Source organism: Larus michahellis, chromosome 8, assembly GCF_964199755.1.
Source record: "Larus michahellis chromosome 8, bLarMic1.1, whole genome shotgun sequence".
NCBI classification, from domain to species: Eukaryota; Metazoa; Chordata; class Aves; order Charadriiformes; family Laridae; genus Larus; species Larus michahellis.
The window spans coordinates 38,443,084-38,462,347 of NC_133903.1; the positions used below are offsets into that span (position 1 = coordinate 38,443,084).

Genomic DNA, 19,264 nt, shown 5'->3' on the forward strand with positions numbered 1-19,264 from the left:
TGACACTTCAACTTGTGCCAAGTTCTCTGCAACTTCCCCTGTTTCCCAGAAGCTGGTTATTTAACCGTAGCCAGCAGTATGCAAATAGTTTGTAGCCGTGCATCTGACTCGAAGCTTATTTCCACTGGGTTCCAATTTTCAACTGTTAGGCAAAATAAACTTAACAGTCTTACTCTTGAGTACAAATATTTATTTTTTTTTAGCAAAAAATTAGCAGGAAACTATATCTGTTAGACCGCACTACCCCTGCTTCAAGGCAGAAGGAAAGCTGCACTTAGTGCAGCCTCAGCCACTGCTTAGGGTGACCTAATCCTAATTTTTCTCCTGTGTCTGAATTTGTGTGTGAAGAGCTGTATCCCCCCATTTTTTTTCCAGTCTGTACTGAAATGCATTTTATACAGCAGAAGAAAGGTATGTTTCTTCTTTTTCTCTCATGTCAGCAAGAAAAACAGAAAGACATCACCAGTGATGGGATAAAAGAACTGAAAGGACACTACTTACACCAGCTATAAATAGGAAGAAAATGAGAACTTCCATCTGCTTTTGTGAAATATCCTGTGTTCACTCTTTTTGCCTGCACTATAGCCAAGAGCACATCTTTCCACACCATATGTAGCAGAGAAAATGTGGTGTCAATCAGCATCAACTACCAATATTCTAAGTACGAACAGCCTCCTATTTCACAGGAATTCGCTTTTTTCCAGTGAAGCAAGACCATCACATGATAACTTAACATTTCCTTTTGATAACATAAGACTCTATCCCAAGCTGAAGGCTGGAAAATTACAAAATATCAGGGAATACCCATAAACCATTATCTCAAAATATAATTTTCAATTCTTTAATGCTTGCATTATCTGCTTGAATATTATAAATCCATTTGCTTTCATTGCACACACTTTCAGAATTATATCAAGACATAACCATAAACACCAGGACTTTGCTACCTTAATTTCTGATATCTCCAGTTCACCTAACCCTTGTCTTCCCTATTGTTCCATCCATGCACATTTGCTTACATTAAAAGAACATTAGCATATCTAATATGCAGAGTTAGGTATAGCTATGGTGAATTCTGGTAGTCAAAGTTTTTCATTACCACATTATCTACAGGCATAAAGATTATTAGTTTTGCTAAAGATTATTAGTCTTGAAGAGTAACTGCTACCTGCATCGATTAGCTAGCAGCTTTCAAGCAGAGTCTGTGGAATGACTGTATCAATATTGAAAGATGGAGAGTCTGCCACGGTACTAATTCAAGCTGTAGAAAAATGAATAGCAGATGAATGCGCAGCTAAGGATCAGCTAAGGATCTGAAAATGGGCGATTTTCAGACTTGCTAAAATATTTTACCATCATCTGACTTTGAATTATGATCAGAAGCACAAATATATATGCAATCGTGCAAAGTCTGCCTTAACATTTGAACATAATCAGTATCCTGGGTTACTGGTTAATCCTATTAAAGGAATTTTAATTTAAAACTGGTTCATGAATTACCACCATAGACTACAAGATTCAGTTAACAGTTTTTCAGTAGTTTTAACCCATTTCCCGAACTTGGCAGCCACCTGCTGGCCAGCGAAAGAACAAGCAATATAACATAATACCAACCTGTTTCTGCTGTAATCAATCAGATCCTATTTCATTGAATAACGTATGAGTTACATTAATTGGAAACTGAGAATGCGAATGATCCCTTGATTGCCCTACCTTCCATATCACTGCAGGTCTTCACTCCTCTCTTTTAAAGGATTTAATTTCAGTGGTTTAATTTCAGGTGTCCCTCCCTTCTTATTTTACACCCGTGGTGGTTCCTCCTTTTCTCATGAGAAAGTTCATGTCCACGTTGCATAATACCACATTTAATTCGTGAAAGAAAAACTGTCAAAGGATCACAGTCTGAAAGGAAACTCAAGAGTAATTCACATATCCAAGAAAACTCTCCCCCTCCCACTATTAATCACCTTAAAAGAACAGGAATCGGTAAATACAATGGGAATGAGAACACAGTGTGCTGTGCATAGAATAGGTATCCCACTAAACAAATCTATTACCTTTCCGTGTCTCCCTATCGCATTAATAAAGATAGCTACAACTCCATTTATCATTCTTATTTGTTCCAAGTGAGACTATGATCAGAGTCTAACTGCAGAAATTTTCAAGTAATCACAAAGAAACAAAACAACACACACACAAAAAAAATCACTTGTTCAGGAAGGAATTTTATTTTTGTGACATGACATCTTTGGAGCTGTATTTAACTAAATTAAAAGACCAATGCTTGCTCTTTGCACTTAAAAGGCAGATCAAATCTATCAGGTAGCCAACTGAATCCTAGTAAGAGACTTTCCCCACACACACCCTTGTGTTCGCATATTCTTCCCTTTGAGACATGGTGAGATGCAAAGGGAAGAATATAGACAATTTCTTAAAACTGTTCTTTTCCCTCCCTAACCCACTCACCTTCTAGTAGCCAGGGTTTTTCAATTTGGATTTACCACTACCGTGGGTATTCTCCTTACGTACAGGTCTCCTAAGCTGACGAACTTTTGAAAAGGAAGTACACAGAACATAAGGGTTCGGTTGTGTTGCTACTACCTTTGTGTCTTTAATAGCTAGTCCACAAAAAGATGTTACCGTTTCCTATGACCTTTGTCTTTCAGGCTAAAAAAAGGCACCATTTTCAGCACCAGGTAGAAAATTTGATTGACTCTGAGGACTAAACTGCCCCTCTGGGTTGGAATATATACACCACTGAGGCAGGCTACAAAAATATATCTGAACACAGATACGTGTGAAGAAAAAAAAAAGAATAAAAATAAAATCTATTTCAGCATTCAGAAGCTTTATTCTGCCTTCATAAAGGAGAAACTTTTAAAGTATGCTATTGCAACACAGTCATACCAGATATTTCATTTTAGGGCAATGTCCAATTCTCAATCCCTTTTCCACATCATTAAAGCAAAAACACAGTTAAAGCAATCAATGAAATGCCCTCTCCCCCCTGGCTTGTCTGCTACTCTAGTTCTTCCCACAGCACTGTGTGACTCATGCCCCAGATCCTTTTCATCTAAGAAGGGAAGCCAGTGCATTTTCCTGAGAGAAAAGTCGGAGGGGTGATTTTTGTCTCAGAACTTCAACTAACACTTTCCAAATAGGTAAAATAACATTTTTCCACATTTTGGAAAAGATAATTCCCTAACAGCAATGAAAGACAGTTTAGCCCTGTGTTTTCACATCCTGCAGAGAGAAGAAACATCTTTTTCACATTCAGTCACAAATTGCCCCTTTCATTTTAATGATACAATATATTAAAATAAACTAATTTCATTTGTTTATAAAACTTTAGCTTTGTTTAAATTCTATTTGGAACTATATTTTTAAAAACAATTTTATAAGCATCTCAAAAACTGTAAAATTTTTGTAGAAATTAAAACATTATTGTTTCCAACAGTTTCGAATTTCAAAACATTAGAACATATTGAAAGCAAGACATGAACAAGTTCCTCATAATTTAAGGGCAATGAGTTTAGTTGTATACAACTTACCCAGCAATCCCCGACAATTAAATTACCATAGGTAGAGAATATATAACACTATGAGAGAATATGGAAGATGTATTTAAGTGCGTATTTAAGAAGCAACTGTCTTTATTTAAAAGTTTTGAACTTGACCTGCCTGAAAAATAACTATCTATGCATGAAAAGTTGCCCCAGTTAGCTGTTTGCATTACAGTGGGGGGGGGAATCTCTGTTGCTCATATTCTTCCTTCGTCATACACATTTTCTAACATTTTTAGAAGTGAGGTCTACTTTACTGCAGGGTGGGATGGTGCGGACTTTTAGGTTGTTTGTATTACTAACACTGCCACTGCCCTGATAAATTTAGTTTTCTCCCATGGTTTATACTGCTGCCTGAGAAAACAAATTCATACCTGAAACAAAAAGGACATTTAATTTGATTTCTAATTCAGCTGTGGTTTTTCACTCTGTAGGTGACAGAATGAAACTTGAACACAACATTAATAAAACCAAGTCCTGGGCCATAACCAGCAATCCCAAGCACTGTGCTATTACAAATAAATGCTTTCATCTCTGACAATGACTTTTATAACAAGTCTGTATGTTTTCCCAATTATTTGCTCTCTAGATGAGTCACCCTTCCATGCAGTCTGTCATGAAGATAACATCTTTTTCCTCTACATAGTGCACCACCTTTTAGTTCTGTAGCATGTGAAAGTGTTAACTTCAAAGCACAGCATGGACTGTTCAAATACTGACATTATTACACTGGGCAGTGCAACATTGTCTATACCTAATTAATGCTTGTACAATGCTTTGAAGATATAAAAGTTACTGAGTAGTAACTAATACCAAAACTGGACTAATTCCTACTGAGATTAGTGTGGGAATCGTTCGAAGTTACACCATGCAATACTACTACTCCATTAGTTATTCTAGGTGGGGGCTGAGAGAGAAGAGGAGAAGTGAAATCCAGGCCTTGCGATGGTGAAATTCTTCTGCCTTTGATGCAAATAATGAGGAGTTCAGTGCCTCTAGTTTAATACCCATGACTTTCTTTGAAACAAAGAAAAAAACCCCAAACATCTCTAAAGCATTAAAAAGTTAACCCCATGAAGATTCTGCCTTGAAATTAAATATAATCTTTACAGAATTTAATATGCCTCTTATAAATCTTCACTCCAGTTACATAAAGCATAGTAGCTCTTCACATTTAAAGCTCAGGAAAAAGGAAACAGGTTGTAGTAAGTACTGTCAATCCTTACTTGAATGTTTGGTTCAGCCTGTGGGACAGAAATCTTCACGTTGCATTCCTGTAGCCAACATGACAATTAATCACAAGCATGAATTACAATCAAACATCACCTTTCCCAACATACACAAGAACATCATCTGCTAGATATTTCTACCCTCAGTTATTCAGGTTTATGTTAGACTCATCCACACAGCAAAACCCATGCTTATGGGATTTCGGAATGACTCATGTGTGGGATCTGGCGTATCCAATTGGATTCACTGGCCAATCACTTTGCTGCAAAACCTCCACTCCCCAAGCACTGGCTCAGTTGCATTCTAGCACAGTACCACAGAAAAGAACAGCCTCCAATTCAAGCATTCACTGGATCTGTTTCTTTCCAGGAATGCACAGCTCTAGCCTACTTGGTGCACCACGTACCCAAGAACTGGGATAACTATTTCCATTATTAAATTTTCAAAATTACTAATTTCTGTAGCTATGCTTGCATGGGACCAAAAACACTAATTTCAATCAGGAAAAAAATTATTCAAACTAAACACAAACATCTGTTGCAAAGGAAGTTATTGTTCCTGATTGCCAGCAAACCTTAACTGGCCTATGCTAAGCTTCACTGATACTCTTTTTCACCACTGAGTTATACCCAGCACACTCTAGTCACAGATGGCACATTCATTGAGTAGACTTTTAGTAAGTCCAAGGGATCAAAGAGCTAGACTGTCTATCTGTACGCAAAATCCATCTCAATGCTGTCCAGTATCCCACTGACACGCTCCCACTGTGTAAGTAAAACTTTTCTATCTTAGACAGATTAATAGTGTAACACCAAAAGTAAGTTTCGCCACAGCATTCTTAACCTTTCATATTACACTTCTCCTTCCACACTGTTTTGTACATGGTTTACACAAAATTGCAATCCAACATTGGGAGATATAAATGAGACATACATTTCAGAGTAAGGGGTTTGCTGATCCACAACAATCATTAAGTCACTTTATGCTCTTGACTTGGCACTGTTTCAAAATTATGAAAACTGCAACACAGACATTATTACATCAAGTCCTCCTTAATGGAGGTACTTTCACAAAATCTGAAGAGCACCATTTATAATTGTGGCTTTCAGAGACTTTTTCTACTCTTGCAGAAATTCCTTTCCAGTGTTTCAATACCAAACTCAACCAGCCACATTTAAGTAGTGAAATTCAAATACCATTTTAAGTATTTGATGTTTAGAATCCTCAAGACACTTCCTTTAAAAGTACCTCAGAGGAGTAAATACAACTATATTCATTATCCACATTGTCATGCAGACATACACTTTATTAAAGTAACAGAAAAGAAAGATTTTGCAATAAAATCACTTAGTGAAAGCACTCTGAAACAGACTGTCAGAATAATTATGGAAAACCCACAGATAATCTCATCAACTCAACAATGGAGAAACAGACACATCCTTATACGTGTTTCTTCTGAGACAAAGTAACAACACAGTTCACTAACCAAACGTTACACTATATGTATCTGGTGTACCAAAAAATCAGTTGTACCACAAATTCAGAAATCTCTTGTCTTCACTGAACAGATAGTACATGGAAGCACAACAGGAAAGTAATACAAAATTCTTAGTTTGTTGAAAGATCAGTGAAGATTCTCCCCCTGCATCTGCCAGCATTTACTTTTCATACTTGAGATGGAATGGCTGAATAAATAAAGTAGTCTCTAAACAAGACTAACTACATGAAATTAATTCAACAGGAGACTAACATATATTCTTATTTCTCTAGCCTCTGCCTGTGGTCTTTTCCTTTGTTAATCTGGAAGTATTTCAGTAACTTATACCTGATCTACAGGGGTTTTGTCCAACTTCAAGTTAAGAAGGTCAGGTTATAAAAAGGCATATACACAAAATGCAATTCCCAAGAGGAAAGAGAGCAGGTCAAGCCCAGAAATATTGTTTGCAAGCATTGACAACCCCAGTGAACAGCAATGCCATCCAACAGCACTCAGGTTGTAAAGACTTCGGTCACAAGAAGTGTTCAGTGGGTCAAAATAACAGCAGAGTTTAAGCAGTTTTAACTTTTTTCTTTATAAATGCAATGAAGAAGACAGACTATTCATTAAATATAAAAGCAATTTTATAAAAACACATCAGAATTTTATTGCTTGAAGAATACAGCATATGAAAAAGCACAAGAATGTCCAAAAGAAAGGTCACAAGGATCCAAACATATTACACCATACATACCAGATGCAGTAAAATGTTAACCTGAATTCTGCATCAGAAAAGAAAGGTGTGAAAATATACCTAATATTATTTAAAAGGAAAAGATTCATTTAAAATAGAAAGTGTGAAGGTGTTACAGTACAAATTAGAAAAGCCAACACTGCACATTAACATTGTATCGCTAGACTAGATTTTTCTACCTTTGGTACTTAAACCTTTACAGAAAACCACTTCCTCGGTCAAACCCTGCCTAACGTATTTCATATAGTATCCATGGAAGGTTTTTTTTCTTTTGTTTTTCTTTTTTAAACTCAAACATTTAAACAAATACTTTTCTGAGTTTTCACTGCATTAATGTTCGCATTTATTCAATACACAACTTGATGTATCTAAAATTTAAATCAAAAGTCACTATGTGACTGAGATATGAATATGTGCCAATTGTACCTTGCAGATCTTTATGTAAAAATGGGCACACCATTTTCTGTTTGCATCCTTATGTAAACAGACTGCTGCTGCCCTCCTCAAGAATTTGAACTAGAGCAATTTGCTGAGGACACGAGTTAATAAAAAACAATCCACATTGTTAGAGAGCTATGGGATCATCTACAGCAGCATGCAAGTGGCTTTTCTAGTCTGCTCAGATTAGTGTACCAGAAGATATGCCAGTATTACTTCAAGTAACACATTAAAATTCAGCAATGGACACTACTGTGCTTTATTTCAACACAAAGAACAGCTGCTCATCCGTTAATCAACAGAATTTTCAAATCAACTATCAAAACGACTACTACATCATTTCTGTTCCATGTATTGCTGATCACTCTTGGGGAATAGTTTATCAAAAACCCAGACTTACCTACGAACCAATTTGAATGAAGGAAATGTTATCTTTCAACAAGGTATCCTAGTAATCCAGTGGCAACCTAGTCTGGGGAATGTTAGCATTATGCTGACAACAATGACTAATCAAGGTTAAATAAATTCCCTCTTTTATGGTAAGCATGCTCTTAGCTTCATCTTTTGCTTTCTTAGGCTTCTATATTTAATCATTCCCAGTTACGTCAGTGGAACTAAAACAATTTTGTTTCATCAAGTTCCAGCTTTATATCTCAACAATATGAATAGATCTGGTCTATGAAATACCATCAACAACAGTTAACATTAAACTGGAGTGAAACAATAGCAGTTAGTTCTTCAAACCAGGCAGTCTTTGAAGCGAAATATTCAGTTAGGACTGCCAAAGGATGTCATAATAAAACCATGGTTTGTTTTCACCCCTATACAAAAAAATGACTGAATTTGTACAACTCCTATTAAACATACCTTTACCTAGCTTGGTGAAAATGTATCATTTTCAAATTTTAACAAGTGTGGTATTTGAGCATATATAATATTTATTGCCGTATACATCCTCATTTTAAAAAGAACTAAGAATTCAGACTCTACTATGCTGAACTCTGCTTTTTTCCCATTAACAGATTATGCCTACTGTACCACTCCCCCAAAAAACAATTAAAAATTCTAAGTAAGATTTTATAGTTTAGTTAAAAGGGAAGAAATGCAAATGTGGATTTAGAGTTTTTTTGTATAAATCTCACTATATTTTATAAACTCGTTGTTTATTGTAACACTGTTTATTGATCAAATAAATGACGCACTGCTATCTAAAATTTCCATATACACCATTAAAAATCCAAAGTTGATATGATACTGAACCTTAAATCTTCAAGAGTTCAAAAAATGACAGTTTATACATGTACAGCACACAACAGCAGACACCCCTAGAATACCAACTGCCAGTCCATGATGCATACAAACTTACAGGTAAGCATTCATTTCACTGTTTTCATTGTGCAGGAAAAATATTTCTTAGTAAAGACAAACTCAGCTGGTGAATTTCAGATATCATCTTCATCATCTTCATCCTGAGAGGATCCTGCCTGATTGGATGCACTGGCTGAAGCAGCAGCAAGCTGCGCCTGTTGAGCTGCTTGCTGCATCTGTAGCCATTCCTGCTGCGCCAGTTCTGCTTGCTGTTGTCTGGCCTAAAGACATGAATTTAATTGTTAATGCCATACATAGCTTGTGAAGAATTTCTAGTTTAAAAGCAGTTTTATCTGCAACTGCAGATTCCTTTTGTATAATTTTTATTAATTGTACATATAAAAACACATCTAGAAGTACCTTAATTATTTGTATCGAGATGTTTAGCTATATTCTCTCTTTCTCTGAAAAGACCACCATATGGAGGATTTACAGTTACAAAACAAGAGGCAGGAGGTAGTGTATTTAAATTCCATTGTAAGGATTGTGCCAAACCCACTTCCTAATGGAAAAATTAAATGAGGCAAAGCAAGGGAAATTTTGGGCTTCAGTTTCGAGGGATTTTAACATTAAATCACAGTTCAGAGGTGAGAACAGCCCTACTTTGTTGATTACAAATACTAAAATTCACAATTATGAAATCATCCAGTTGTACCACAAAGGCACACATTATTACGAAAACATGAAGAAAGCCATTATCTTACTTTGCTAAGCAATCTTTGGAAAAAAGTGCAATGCAAAGTCTTCTCAAATTCAGGTTGCAGACCGAGGATGGCTTTGCTACAGAAAGGTACAGTCCTTTACTGAAAGGATGTAAAAGATGTTAGAATGTACAAGACATTCTAACAAAACATTTCAAGTATTTAAACTGGTGACCTCTCCTTTTTCTATCCAGGGTTTCCACTTGTTTTTCAGCAACTACTGTTGATTTCAACAATATACTAGTCAATTGAGTTAGTTAAAAGTTAAAACTTTCACTCAATTTCTACTTGGAGTGAACATTAGGAAAAAGTTTTTAAAATTAAAAATCTTCAGTCTTCATTACTTTTCTGCTTTTACAAGTCATCACTAAGACCGTAATGATTTCCTTTCTAATCCCATTGCACTCACTGAATTTTCCTTTTGTTTTTTTTCTTCCCCACAAAGCATCAGCAAATTTTACAGTTTTGCAAACTTCAAGGTGACAAAAGATGATTCTTTGGAAAATTATCAAAACCAGTTTATCTACTTAGCAAAGTGAAAAAACGTAACTCTTCCCTTATTTTAAGAAGTGTCACAGTTTCTCAGTCTGTTCTAGCATTAAAAGAAACTACTTTTACAGAGGTAGATATCTCTTCTCAATGAAGACTTCTCAGTACTTCAGACTTCAAGTGGTAGTGAAGTTACAAGGGTTGGAAAACAATTTAAGACATTGTAAAAGTTTTAAACAAAGGAAGAGAGCAGCATCTGTACACATCGGAGAGGCATAAATATTTATCACACACAAGATAACAATAGGGCTCCCTACTGACCCTGATATAATTAAGTTTACTGTACGCTCAATGAGGTGATACACATGCATGCACCAGGATGAGAGGCTCAGCACTTCCCACTGGATGGATCATTTTGTCAGTGCCTACCCTCAGTAACATACTTAAAATGATATTAACTTCAGCCATTTCAAAAACGGACTTAAAAGAAAAATTCTATTGAGTTGTATTGACTAAGAAGCTTTACAAGCATCTGGTAAATTTAACTCATTTATTGCACAGACGAACTTCAGTGAGGAAGCTTCGAAAAAAACCCCAAACCCCAAATCTTGCACAGAAACTTAGACATGTATGAACATTGGGATAAGCCATTCCACTGACTTCAAATATTTACAGTCATCCAAGCTATAGGTGTAAAATGTTCATAATATTAATAGGCAAGTATTTTAAAACTAGAGCAAGAAGTCAGCATTAGTGCCATGCTCTGGAATATTAGCAAAGCTAGCACAAATAAAGGAACGCGCACTTGTGTAACTATTTTTTAAAGTACAGTACCTCCAACAGCATATCACAACTAGTATTTTTGAAAACGAGACTGCCGTCTTTGAATCTAAGCAAAGATTTTCCATATTACCAAAGACTATTTTTAAAAAATCATTCATACAACCTTGTCAAACTTGCATGCGTTGCCTTAATTTAGACATTTAGACCCAGTATTATAGAATTTAAACAGAACATACCTCAAGGAGTCATTCCTTAGATAAAGCGTAGCTTACATAAGGTGAACATGGTTTCAGCTTTTCTTTTTTTTTTTTAATTTAAATGTTACTCAGGAGCTAGTACTCCTTTACCACACTTTATCTTCTTGCTGCTTTTTTATTTTGTATATCATGCTAAGTTATTTGAACAAAATAGTTAAGTAAAAAACAGCTATCAAATTGGCTATTATTTCTAAATCTCACCCTTAAACCAGAAGCAGACACATTGGTGTTTCTAATGTTAGTACAGTCAAACAAAAGTCAGGCACACTTGAATTTATCATAACTAGTTCATGGCATGCTGTCAATAGCTACGTGCTACGCTGAAATTTTAAATGTCTTGAAATTCATCATGCAATTAAGATTTAAATAGTTGGCATGTTGTAACATGAAAAACGACAGTTATTAATTGTTTCAGCAAGATACAAGTGTAGCAAAGGGGAGAGGAGGTCACAGTAATCAGGCATGTTAACACATAACCGAATAAGCATTTTCACCAGACAAAATTAAAGTAAGCAAATTGAGAAAAGACAACTCATGCCTTGGGTAAGAGGAAAGAAATCCAAGATAATTTTCACATCAGTTAGTTTAGAGAATGGTTTTCTTGTCAAACTAAGAGAATAGTAGAGAGAAAGATGGTGTAGAAAGATAAATAAATAAAATTGGCTTTTAGTCTTTTAAACTTGGAGATGTTCACAAACTATCTGGGAAAGCTGGGAGGTGAAAAGGCTGGGATGAAAGAGAATGTGTGTGTGTGCGCACGCACACAGTATTCGCAGGCAAATGCTTTTCCTATGCCTGAATTGCCTCTTTAAAAATTTATGCATGAATTCACTCAATTAGAACCTTGTCAAGAGTAAAGGAAGATGAGAAAGGACAAATTAGAAATTTTGAATGATTAAATGTTTCTTTCAAAGCCTAAGAAATAACATTTGTGTACTGATGGCCAGAAACAGAAAAGATATTTTCATTTTTAATGCATCAAAAGTGGTAATTTCCTAGAACACCAGCTGTCATTCTTTTATTTCCTCAGCCATGTAATTCTTAATGTATTCCCTAGAGTAGAATGGCAATACATAAGTAGCAGCAAAAAAACGTGCTTTTTAAACTTAAAGTATAAAATTTGTTTGTATATGTATATCAAATCACAGGAGTAACAAGGAGCAGCATCTTATTTGTTGACTTTACTTTCCCCAATTCAAACAGGCGAAGGTAAATAGCACCTCAGATGCCACAGCAATTCACAAAGAATGTGATACTTCTTGAGGTGTGCGCATGTTTTTGCGGCACTAGATCTGCAGCATTAATTATTCCAACCTCATCAGTGTTAAATATTGATTCACTTACTTTTGCAAATAATTCCTGTTGCTGCCTTAGAAGCTCTTCTTCCGGAATGCCGAGGTTCTCCAAGCGTGAACTGGCCTTTCTTCTCTTTAGGGCTACTGTTTTGCATTCTTGTAAGACTTCTTTTACTTCACTGATATAGGAGCCAAACCCCAAACTTTCTAGTGCTAGAAAGAAAGAAAGAAAGAAAACGCATTGTTCATCTTCTACAAAGCTTTTGATAATAGATACCGATTTGTTTATTTAAAAGATTAAAAAATAAAAGTAGTAAAACGTTTGATCAGTTTTCTATCATCTGGTGAAGAAAGTCTGTGTTCACAAGAAGTTCTTGTGAAGACAGCTATTTTCCCTGTCTCTTCTCCTATGCCATTCAAGAGTGAGTGTTCTCAGGCAAGAAAAATTAAGTTTAGTCAAGTACAGTCAAAGTAGTCTGCACTTGCAGAGGATGCATGGCTTTCAGATACATTTTGCTAGAGGTAGGCATTATTTTTCAAAAGACCTCTGTCTCCCATCTTCTACATATCAGAATCAAGCAGAATTGATACAACTAAGAAGTCCTGCCTATCTGGATTGTTAACCTTTAATCTATCAGGGATTCCATCTTTCCAGTCTTGTTGCAAGTCTTCAGTATAAGGTAAATTAGCAACCTATAACAGAGAAAAAGTGACTCATGTAAAATGATCACAGATCTTTCATTAAGACAGAAATAATTAAAATTACCTTAAACCTAGGAATTTTAGCTTTTTCTTTTAATACCTAGTTTCAAGTGCCAAGAAGCTAAAAATGCTTAGTTCACGCATATAAAGTTATATAAAATTATGTATGAGTTCTTTATTGTTTTATTTCTAAACAGAAACATTTTTATCTCCACATGAAAATTTATTCAGAAACTAAAACCTTGTACTTTTATCTGCCCAAAGAAATCTGAAATGCAGCTATATCCTGCAACAATTTTATTTTTTTTTTTTTAAAGAATGCAAAAGTAACAAGGATTATAAAAATTCAGGTGGAACAGTGACAAAAGGCACACTCTGTTCCCTGATTCATCATTTACTACGTTATGCCTCCACACACACAAACACCCCAAAGTGGAACCTATTACAGTATATACTAGAAATATTACATAAACACCAATTATACTAGAAACAAGTCTCAGCTTAATACAAAACTTGGTTCATTTCCAGTATTTACACAAATCAGAGTTTTCTTTACAGAATGATAATTGTTTTAACCTTTATCTTACTTTATTTCAACCTTACGTCACAAGCTATTCAAGAAATAGCACTAAAGTAAACTGCACAACAGCAATCAACAACTTGTTATAAACAAGCTCTTAGTTACACTAACTCAGAACGATATTCTAACATTAATTTTGTAAGCAACCTTTTCCTACCCATAATTACAGCAGCATGCCATTGTACCCTACACCTAAACAATAATCCAAAGGCATTCGGTAAGTTTTCAGCTTCCAACTTGTACTCGAGGAGACAACTAATACAGTGTCTTCAATAGGGCAGTATGGTGCAGCTGTCTAGTCATACAGGACTACCATTCCTTTAACAGATAACATTTGGCAAATGAATTTACATAATACCTATTTCTTAAGAAAAATAAAGTTAAAAGACAAACTGATATAGAGATAATCAAATTACTTCAGAGACAGTACGTCAGTTCAGCCTCAGCCTACATACAGACACTGGAAACACTTTTTTCAATCAGCCCAGTTTCTATGAGAATTACCAAAAACCTCCAGAAACTTGTTTAATCCAGCCTCAACAGATAGGAGGCAAATCCATGTCTTAGGTCCAGAACTGGTTAGCTAAGCAGTCTTTAAATATTTAAGAACTCATTCATTTTTAAAATGTAAACAGTATATAAATTATCTAACATCTTTTTTTTTTTTAAACCAAAGTATAAAATTTAAAGATCTCTACAAGTCTAACATCACAGAGAAAAACCATCATAGAAAATACACAGGTGTTCATCAAAAGAATATTCACAGTGATCAGGGCTGGCAACCTGCTGCATCAGAATACGAAGTGCCCAATCTGAAGTCAACAGCAAGATGTGCTTTTACAGAAACTTTTAATGGCCCTTAAAAGAAAACAAATTAATGGAAAGAACTTAGTTTTGTATTTAGTGTAGCACACTAAAAAAAATCCAAAAGAAAATGTGTGATATAAGCAAGACAGATTTGTATAATTGTTCGACGTAATAAAGCTATGAAGAACCACATATACGCACCATAGGTCCAGAGCATCAAAATTCTGCTGGGTGCGAAATGACTTAAGAAATTTCCTATCTTGTTGAAAAACATCAAGGCTTTACAGAACACGTGCATGGAAGGAATATGAATCCCTTTACACCAGCACGGTGATAAGATGTGGGACAAGCAATCACTTCTTTAGCAGAGCCACTGTTCCACCAAAATTCAGTCTTTCTATTTCTTGAGTCTGAAATCCATGTATCTACACAGATTGCTGAAAATTAAGTATCTTACTGAGGTTAGAATGATCACACCAAATTTAAACAACCGAATCACAAGACACAGTTTATTTGTTGCACTTCGCATATTTACAAACATCAAAGCACAACTATCCTTTCCCCAGTTTCCTCACGCCCTTAACAACTGCATGAAGGTGAAGATCTCTGATTAATCAGTTAAGCATAATTACTTATACATTTGTTTTTTATACAATCAGGTCATTCATATCTGAGGTTTTTAACTTTTTATGCTCCTTTCAAAGAAAAGTAATTTCCAAAGTAAAATCCCAAACATTAACAGTCATTTGGATTTTTTTTTTAACATTAAATGCTAACGTAAACACTGTCAGTATCCTAACAGTCCATGAAAAGAAGCCACAGGATTTGCCATCTACCTACAGCCTACCTTACTGCACAACACTACTATGTAGACCAAGTAATAAATCAACTTCATAAAAACGGTGAATTTAACGTCTCACCATTTTCAGAATCCAATGGAACTTTAATTTATCCTAAAAAGCCTGCTTCATCATGACTTGTATAACTATCAAATGAGGCTATTTTCTGTTCCAGCGTGGAAGGATATTAATTTGCTTATTAGAACCTCAGACTTATAACTGGGTTCCTGATGGTGAGACTCAACAATAAACACGGAGACTATCTCCACTTACAACTATTACATAGCCTTGATGCCTTTGGGTACTCTCCAGGGAAGCTGTTTCGTGTTTTATCACTAGCAGTGAGTGCTTGGCACAGTCTGAGTACGTCTACCAAATCAGATCTCTCATGGGATGCAAGCAGCCTCTGCTTTCCTTCCCCTATGCTGTTGACTGCACTGTGCCAGTGAAGCATTTGTGCTACCATGCAATGAGACATGGCAGGGGCTTCATTCATCTGAAGGATAACCCAGTGGCAGAAGAGTTCTAGCTTAGCACATGGCCACACAATCATTTTTACTAGTGCAGCAAAGGAGGGGTGTCTTAAACACCACTGCTGCCAAACACGAGCACAGTGACAAATGCAGTTTCACTTTACCTCTAATACAGCGCAACGGCAGGGTGTCACCAACTGCAGCGTCTCTTTCCCCTTCCTCCTCCCAAGTGAAATACCCTTCCTGCTCCTTGCTTCCAATCTAGTAACTTCTTGTTTACAGGAACAGTCAGATCAGCAAACTCACCTGACAGAAAACTGTGCTCTCCCCCAGACTCTCAAAAAGCCACGGGGTCAGTTGGATCAGCACTTGCTAGATCCAGCTCTAGGGAGGGTACAAAAAGACACCTTTTGGCAGGCAGCACCGTGTTTAGACGGGACCAGGTGTGATGAGATGGCCATTAGCCTCATTTTACTTCTAAATGAACTGTTTAGCATTTAGCACTAGGTTTAAGCATTTCAAAGGAACAAGATATCTGGCTGACCACAACAAACATATGTCAATTATTTAATTTGTTAGCATCATTGTCATGGACCAACGTTAAAAGGCAGTCAACACAGCAAGTGTCTAGAATGTATGAAGATGGATGAAAATGCTATGCCTACATACACGTAACCACTGTTTCCAAAATTAGCGATCTAAACTCTCATACCTCTCACAGAGGGACCATCTGCCAACTGAGCAGCATCTGGAAGCTAATAACACATACACCTCCCTAAAGATAAGAACGGCAGAAAATCCAAGAGCAAGCTCCTTCTACCTCCAGACCATTACAAAAAAAGGATACATCTCTAAAGTTTTCCTTAGCAATATTTGACTAAAAAGTACAGGAAAAATTATTTTTAAGTTAGATCTAACTCTAAAATCTGGTAACACAAAGACATAGAATCCAGCGAAATACTTGGTTTGGGACCATCTGATGATGATATGCACATGCCTGTGTGCATATATAAACACACATTTTGGTTTCGTTTTCCAAAACCACCCAGATTAACCCTAGCGCAGCAACAGATGAAATCTTTCCTAAGGACCACCACTACTTAGCAAAAAATACTTTCATACATGAATTCTTTATGTCCTCATGTCTATTCCTGCGTTAAAAATTGAGCTCAAGTGTTTTGGTGGTCACTTGAAGAAGCTATCCATGAATTTAGAAGCATCATATCCGAAGTATGCTTCCACGTGCAAGGACAAGTTTTACTCTTTACATCCTGAGCTTCTGTGATGGACTTGCTCTGCTGAGCTTCCAGATTTACATGTATTTTATTTAGTATTAAAGCTCATACATGCTACATGTTTTCTTTTGCTATTCATAACCCAGGCAAGTACTTGAAACTCATCTGGTTAGCAAGTTGTTATAATCCAAAGGAATCTGATTTTTTTTGTTTCAAATAGAGAACCACTACCAAAAAAACCATAACATTTCTTTAAACTAACTCGATACTATTGCAGTCCTGAGCATAGCTCTGCTGCAAATGCTACTGTTAATATCTCTACCAGGCAGCAGAGTAACGTACTCTTTCACTATTAATGCTATAAATTTGTTTGCACTAGACACTGGTATCAACAACCTTTGCTTAAGCAGCGAAGTGAATGAATCCTGAAAAAAAAGATACCTGTTGCAGACTCAAGGATGAGGCAAGGGAACTCCCTATTTGTAGCAGAATTTAAAGAAAACCAAATGAGACACAGAGAGAAAACACTCCTTTTATTCAAGCAAGGTTGGAAGTCAACAGCAGAAAGAGATGCCAGGGCATAGGTTGCATTTAAATGCTTTCTACAACAGATACAAATACTTAATTTTAAACAATCAGACTCCAAGGGTAGCCCTAGAGGAATACTTTATTCTTCATGAGATCCAGACAGGACAACTCTGGATTAAAGCCTGGGCCCCACGTACCCAACCATGCATCTTTTGTCAGTCTCCAATTAGAAAGACATTTAATAAATCCAGAATCTTAAAGCATGCTATAAAAGAAATCTGCATAACCATTTAAAAAAGCAGACCTCGTTTCACAGGTATGAAAAACATGAATGGATTTGGTGACCTCACTCAAAACATCACAGACTTCTCGGAACCGCAAAATGAGGGCTGGTCCTGAGCACACTCAACAGTCACTCTAACCACACAAAGACAACCTTCCCTTGCCATGCGACTGACAAGCCAGACAACACAAACTTTTGCTCCAGAACCCTTAAAAAGATCTCTGCCTTTTGCCTTTTACGTAGCTACAAAGAACCACAGAGCGAAAAGCCACAAGGGGACAGGAGTGGCCCAAAGCCTGGATGACCCATGTCGCAGGGGGCAGCAGCACACCGTCCAGAAGCCTACCTTGTATGACATGCTCTGGGGAAATGGTTTTCTTCTCCGATTTGTTGCAGATCTCGTTGGCCTCGGAGGAGATGAGGTGGATGAATTCAGTGCAGCAGTTGACCACCAGCTCCCGGGCATCATTAGCCACACGGACGTTGGGCAACGTTTCTTTGATCATCTTGTTGATGGCAGCCCTGGGGATGGTGAGGTCGTCGTCGTTGCCTGACGACGAGGCCATCCTGGCTGCCGCTGGCTCCCCGAGAGGCGCTCGGCTCCCGCGCTCACGGACTCCCCCTCAGCCACGGCACGGGGCTCCAGCGCGCGGGGAACGGGCCAGGGGTGGGCTCTGCCGCGAGGGGCGACGCCGCGGGGTGGGGCGGGGGGCGAGGGGCCGCTGGACGAGCGGGCCGGGCCGCCGGTGCGCGGAGCCGGGAAGCGCTTGCTCAGGGCTCCCTCGGCCGCGGCGCCTGCCACTGCCGCCTCCGCCACATCCTTCGGGCGCCGGCACCACCACCTTATGAGCAGCCGGAGGAAATGCGAAGCGCCAAATTACCCGCCGGCAGCACAGCTCAGCGTCCTCACACTCCACCGGCAGCAGCGGCGTCTGGGCCGACGGTAAAGGCGGCCGCGAGGCGGAAACGTTCCGACTACTGGCTCGACCTGCGAGGGACGTCGCTTCCGCCGGAAGCCGGGACACGCTTCCGGCGCCTGGCCCCTCCCGCCAGGGGAGCGCCGGTAGCGCTGGCGGCGCGCGGCCCGTGAGGCGGCGCCACGTGGGGGCGGCGGAAGCTCCGGTGTCCTCCCGCCGTTTCGGTGTGGCTGGGCCCGGCGTCTCCTCCGAGGGCTACGGTCTGTCCCCGCCCGGGGCTCCTGGCTTCTTGGTGCCACAGCGGTGAAACGCCCGGTAGAGCAGCCCAGCCCTGGGCTGCGGGCCCGAGGCAGCCAGGCCTAAGCCCCGCTGAGAGGAAGGGGGAGGCTCCAGCGGCGGCCCTCGCCGCTGACGGGCCCTGATCTTCTTTGGACGCCTCTGCCCAAGCCATAACCCTGCCTGAACCCTCAACCAGCGGCGACCGGGTCACCCTGGCTGCACCTCGGGGTGCAGAGGGACAGGCGACCATACTTCCCCCATCCCTG

General features: G+C 38.2%; 1 protein-coding gene across 1 annotated transcript; it reads right to left on the reverse strand.

Annotated features, from left to right (window-relative positions):
- Positions 1-6,896: 6,896 nt before the first annotated feature.
- On the reverse strand, positions 6,897-18,813 carry DR1 (down-regulator of transcription 1). The gene is made up of 3 exons (XM_074597931.1): positions 18,149-18,813; positions 12,405-12,568; positions 6,897-9,051 (listed from the first exon to the last, which is right to left on the reverse strand). Exons 1-3 carry the CDS (start codon positions 18,366-18,368, stop codon positions 8,905-8,907), a joined length of 531 nt encoding a protein of 176 aa, XP_074454032.1. The 5' UTR covers positions 18,369-18,813; the 3' UTR covers positions 6,897-8,904.
- Positions 18,814-19,264: the final 451 nt, after the last annotated feature.

Bases quoted from the DNA above. Each gene is read 5' to 3' on its own strand.
- DR1 (XM_074597931.1), bottom strand. From the start codon at position 18,368: ATGGCCTCGTCGTCAGGCAACGACGACGACCTCACCATCCCCAGGGCT. The intron at 12,569-18,148 runs GTAGGCTTCTGG...CTTTCTTTCTAG, and splicing joins CCCAGAGCATGTCATACAAG to CACTAGAAAGTTTGGGGTTT. The intron at 9,052-12,404 runs GTAAGTGAATCA...TCATGTCTTTAG, and splicing joins AACAGGAATTATTTGCAAAA to GCCAGACAACAGCAAGCAGA.